This window comes from Lissotriton helveticus, chromosome 6, assembly GCF_964261635.1.
Source record: "Lissotriton helveticus chromosome 6, aLisHel1.1, whole genome shotgun sequence".
In the NCBI taxonomy this organism is placed as follows: Eukaryota; Metazoa; Chordata; class Amphibia; order Caudata; family Salamandridae; genus Lissotriton; species Lissotriton helveticus.
Window position 1 is genome coordinate 888,040,853 of NC_136067.1, and position 6,000 is coordinate 888,046,852.

A 6,000-nucleotide genomic window follows, 5' to 3' on the forward strand; every position below is an offset into this window, starting at 1 on the left:
GTCTGAACTGGGGTGGCGTAGTGAGCAAAATAACGATGGATTAAACCCAGATCTGTGACTGGGGGTGAATGTTTTGCCAATGTGCAACATTCCGTCCATCACCTTGTGTGTTTTGCTATCCATTAATTAATGCCACTGTCTTCTGTCTTGTGCACCCTCCCCCACACCTCCCAAACTCCATAGCACTGACGTAGGACGTACACATGTAGAGTATTGACGTCAAACTAATTGCAGATGAGTTTGTTATCGGTGAAAGGCAATCTGTTTTAGTCCAAAAACTTGAATAACCCCCGCACTCTGCCCCATTCCCACATGTATACCACCTTCGCCCATACTGTATTCCTTATCTGGACAATAAAAAGCCAACATACACATTTGTCACATAGTGGTCATTTGTTGGCCGCAGTTTATTAGGAATACAAAGAAACATGTATATACTTTGCATATTTTGCATGTTATGTCCTGACAAAACTTCCTTGTTATTGTCTCTTGGCCCTTCTGGGTCATTCTCTTTGGTAGGTTGGTTTTTGCGCTCCCTTTGCGCGGGGAGGGGGTAGCTTCTGTCCCGGAGTTAGGCCCCCTCGCTACCTTGTCCGACTCTTGTTGTGCCCTGCCTTCAGGCAGGGGCTGGGCTGCGAGCGCCGTCTCCGTTTGCTACCCCCTCCATCATTGGTAGGCCAACTTCCTTCCCAGCCGTGAGGCATCCCAGAGAGAGTGGTCCTACACACCTGTCCTTAGGCCAACTCACCCAGCCGTGAGGCATCTGAAGGTGAGTGGACCTATTCTGGCACACCGCCCTCCGGTGTGCCTCCGTACCAACCGATATCAGCGTAGTTCTTCACCACGCTTTGCCTGTTCCTCAGCACTGCGACATTGCTGTTCCTTAGGTGTGGGTGGGTGGGACAAGAATTTGCGCTCCGCCGCCGGTGCTGCTCCCCTGCTCCGATAAGATAGGAGCTTGCCTGGGGGAGCAGCGCTTATATGCCCCCCATTTGCCTTCCAGGCCAGGTAGGCCCCCATGCCCATTGGCGAGTTCGTAGCCTGCCATGGCCTCCATTGGCCGGGGGTGCCGGCTCCTCTTCGGCGGCCGCCGCGGGGGAGGGGCCGGGCATTTTCTTAGCTCCTGGTCGCTTTGCGCGCCAAAAACCGGCCCCGACCAGTTGTTTGTGTCCGGGGGCGCAGCGCTGGTTATGGCGCCGGCTCTTGAGCCCCCTGCGGGAGCAGCCTCTGCATAGTTTGAAGGCAAAACAAGAGAGACATGCTACTAAAACGTATCAGCCAGACAGCCAGACTGCCAGAGCTGCCGACTAGCGATCTGGTAAGCCAAGCTCGATTCCCGGCGCCAATTTGACAGCCTGCGATTCTAGACCAAAAGTGCGTTCTCATGTAAAGCGCTCGAAGGGATGATAGCAAAGTTCGCTTTATATAATATAAATAAAATGCGCGCGCACACACACATTCTAAAATGCTACGCGACCTTTGAATTATGCAACATTGTCACTGTAACAGTTTGCTACTATGCCTTACAGCCTGGCCCAGTTATAACTAATATTTTCACGTTCTGTATGTACTATGTATGGGGCAGATTTACAAGCCCCTTGCTCCACTTTTGCGTCACTTTTAACAAGTGAAAAGTAACGCAAAAGTGGCACAAGGGGCTTGTAAATCTGCCCCTATGTGTTGTCAATTTCCTCTGCAAAAGGGCATTATTGAATTCACTGGTGGTTTGTGGAATAAATAATGTTGTCCTGGTGTAATGTAACTGGTACTCATGTAAAGCGCTCCAATACCATCGGGTCGAGTTCGCACTATGCAAAATCGCAAACAAACAAAAAAGATGTATTTATGGAAGACAGAGGCACAATTAGAGGCAAATTTCGGGTGGGGGCTAAGAAAAATTTTCGGGGGGGGGGTGGCTGAATCTTTAAGCAACATACAGAGTGGATCTGCAGGGGCTCTTAGAAGGGGTGAAACAACAGCAAGGCCTCATTAACATGCAAATGGTCTTTTAAAGACCTGTGAAGTAGTGAAGTACTCGGGTGCCACTGCGTGTGTACCCGGGAAGCTGTCTCATCCCGTGCTGCCACACACGACGGGGTGGTGAGGGCTTGAAGGCCTTTGAGTCCAATGGGTGTTGCGCGCCTGATGGAAGAAAAAAATGACTTTTAACTTACCCAGTACAGTTCGAATCTGTCGGTAGGCTATTGTTTAGATTCGGGTCCGCTCGGGTGTGAAATGGGAAAAGCCCCCCTATCATTATATCTCCTTGAAGCCTGGCCACCATTCCAGGGGTGCTCTTGCAGGTGGTCCCCGAACCTGGACAGAAAGTGCAGAACAGCAAAACCCACAAAGTCCTGGGCAGCATGCTTGTTAGAAATCAGCAAGACGGTTTAAGAACGCAAAGCTTGTATAGCAATCACCAAGCACTGCGAATAATGTCGATACTTACGCTTCAAGGATATTTGTAACTTCCCCTCACATTTCTGGAGGCGTGGCGCGCGGCGTGGCCTCGGCCAATGATCCTCGCTCTATTGTAGTCCAAGTATGCAGAGGTAACAAAATATGTGTTACACCGAGTGTGTGATTTTTGAGTGGTATGTTTGAGCACAAAACTCCCTACTGCGTCACTTGGCAAAACATTTTTCACACAAAAAGTCCCCAAAACCGTGAAGACATAAGTAGCAATTACTGCGTCAAGAATTACATTGTAGTCTGATAATAACCAAGAGGGGCATGGAAGAACTACGGAAATTGTAAATTCCCCAGCCGGGAGGGGTGGAGTGAAAGCATGAACCAATGCGTAGGAGCAGAAAGTGTTATTACGAGGGAAGAATGCACATGGAAACCATAAAACATATGGGGAACTTGTGGGGAGCTAGAGAACTGACAGGAATGTAAGCCATTGAATCAACAAAAAGGAGTGTTTGTTCGTAAAGAACCCTGGACTCAAGGAGTCGTTAATTGTCATGGAAGGATGTATACCGAAAAATATAATATCATGTTGGATGATAACAAGTGCCAGTATATGTTTAAATTGCCATATTGTTTAGGCAAGTAAAGATCCACAAAAGAGTATTATTTTTTTTTAAATGACTTTGTAGCTTACTAACATAAAGTAGGTCAATTATACACTAATACTTTGAACAGTGCTTTAAATGGGAAAAAATAAGTGCAGGTACTCATTAAAATGACCTAGAGGTGTGGCAAGTGGGCGGGGCTATGGGCGTGGCCAGGGTCAAGATATGATGATACATATTGACTTCTATACAGGTTGCAGCACATGTCAAAACACAACAGAAATGCATTTATGTTAACAAAACAGTTTAAATCATTACACAAAGTGAAAGGTAAACAGGATAATATGTTAAAAATGTCCTTGTTTTTTTATATTTGCAACTTCTTAATGTCATACCGTTATTAGTTGCTGTTTGAGACAATGCTATATATCCTCAAGTGTGCATACACACAAAGAAATAAGCAGAGGTACAGAAAAGCGGCTGAGCTAAGGACTACAGAAGCGCCTTGGCTGTCAGAGACAGCTTCTTCTTTGACATCCTAGTGCTTACCAGTACTAGCAGCCAATGAGCTTACCTTTCATGAGTACTGGTACTCTCCTACATAGTGGCGAAGGGTCGGCATTGACAGTGATAAAAATAAGAAGTGCCAGTACTCAGTACCTGTGAGTACCAGCCCATTTAAAGCACAGCTTCAGCCCTTTGCCCTAAGGCCAGGCTCTTCCTGTCTCCTTCTGGTTCTAACACCTAATCAACAGTGCAGGGTCTGCCTTGACCCTGTCCTGTTAATCACAGCGTTAAGCAAGCCCTCCCCAACCCCTACAGTGTGGGGAATTCTATGGGCACTACTAAACGTTAACAGCGTCTCTGTAAAAGTCTCTTTCAGGGGCTCCATGCGACTGAGAGATCCAAACGCAGAGCGGCATTTGTCCCGCATTGGAGGTGATACCAAACCATAGCCTGCCATGCCATCAATCAGGGTACCGGTACTCTCCCTGACTGAAAAAAAAGTGCCGGTACTGACGGTTCGGAAATTTGGAATTGCCGGTATTCAGTACCGGTGAGTACCGGCCCATTTAAAGCACTGACTTTGAAGAAAAAAACAACAACGTTTCTCTTTGTATAGAACATGCTAGGGCCCTAGAAGAGAGGTGCAAGGGTTGGTAACAGATCAATGTTTTGTGACCACAACTGTAATCACAAAACATCGATGCATCTCTTTTTGACTTAAAAACAGGAGGGGTAAGGCTTTTTTCAGAACCCCATCTATTTTCATTTGGAAACACTTATCCAACTGGTAAAAGGGCTACGTTTATTGTAAAATGAAGTTTTTTAGTTTCAAATGAGGTATTTTGTGTGAATCTTAGGCTTTGCATACTGCAAACATAGAATTATAGATCGATACCAGTGGATACGGGGATGTTTTTCGCTTACCCATCTATAATTTTATGTTTTGCGTCACCTCTAAAATACTGTGTTCCAGCTTTCAACTACTACACAGGGGCAGAGGAGTAATGGGGGATCCATACATGGCATGGCCTCTGTCATGTATCCCTGTCCCAAAGGGAGAAAAATACCTTACCTGCCATCCTTGACCGAACCCCACTGTAATTTTTATTAGGTCGAAGGGCTAGGAGCTTAGGACTGTACCATTTGTTTGGGAGGTGTGTAGGAGATATCCCCTACCCTAGTAGTATATTTTGGTACTACCCAGGCATGATTCATGAAAGGAAATAAAAGGAGACGGTGCATGAGCTATGGGACACAGGACTACCTTTCGAAACCGTAGACACTTGTCTAAGTGTTATCTTTGTTCCAGGTCAGAAGCCTACCCTCCATGAGGACCGTAGACAGCCTCATACCCCACCACTTCCGCTGCCTTCTTTCCATCTGCTGCAGCTGTGCTTTCTGCTTTTATTCAAAGCACACAAGCAGAGCTGCGCTGATTGCCTTGTTGTGTAGTTCTTATAAATCTGTATAGGATCTGAGCGTTTAGACAATATAAACTATGAGATTGGTCTCCAGACTGATACCAGACATCCCCAGAGGATATGTTGGCCTGTAGACCAGCAAGCTCACAGTGCCATTATAAGCCCCCCAACGATACCAAGGAGCGAATAGTTTCTGACAACTATCGAACATGACAACCCTGACCCCTCAGGGATCGTGGAAAGAGTACAGCACTTTTCGCTCATTCACTCGTGCTCACTTAGTCTCAGAAAGACACACAGAATAAACAATGGGGATGTTTTCAATAAGCATTTATTGAACCAGCGCCATTCTAGTACAAAACATGTTTGCTGTGACAATTATTAGACAGAAACAGATGTATAAGACTACAATCACCAACAGAGTAAATACAAGGTACAATTCTGCCATCGTGCTAAAACAAATGATGGACGGAATGCTGACTAAATCATACATTCACCACCAGTCAAGAGATCTGGGTTAAATGCATTGTTCTTTTGCTCACCATGCCACCCCAGTTTAGACCTAGCCATATGCAAATCAGTCTTGACCCTGTGCCTCATTTTTTATTTTATTTATTTATTTAAGTTTTGTATAGCGCTAGCTGGACCCGAAGGTATCAGAGCGGGAACAGTCCAGAGCAAACTACCAAGCCAGGTCCTCACTGGACCGGACAAAAGCATCCTGGGACCGGTTTCTAGGTATTACCCTTCATGTCCCTTGTTCTCCATGCCACTGGAGTCTTCCAAACTGGAATGGCATGGTGAGAAAAAAAAGATGGATTTAGGCCCAGATCTCTGTGCTGGTGTGAATGTATGACAGTTTTCTGCATTCTGTCCATCAATTGTTCTTTTTGCATTTGTCGAGCCGAGTGGGACAGATATACTCAGACGTGGGTCCGGTGCTCTCCATGCCACTGGAGTCAAGCTGTCTTGGCTGATAAGGGTTGAAAGCCCGAAACCGGTCTAGGATGCTTGTTGCCAGTCCAGGGAGGACCTGACCTGGCAGTTCGGGCTGG

The 6,000-nt window shown here is 46.3% G+C and overlaps 1 protein-coding gene across 1 annotated transcript in view; it reads right to left on the reverse strand.

Moving 5' to 3' along the window:
- The window catches only part of LOC144761577 (G-protein coupled receptor family C group 6 member A-like), a 140,116-nt gene extending 137,751 nt beyond the window's left edge, over positions 1-2,365 (reverse strand). The window contains exon 1 of the mRNA XM_078646875.1: positions 2,175-2,365. Within this exon, the coding sequence (XP_078503001.1) occupies positions 2,175-2,365 (191 nt within the window). The remainder of the gene's footprint in view (positions 1-2,174) is intronic.
- Positions 2,366-6,000: the final 3,635 nt, after the last annotated feature.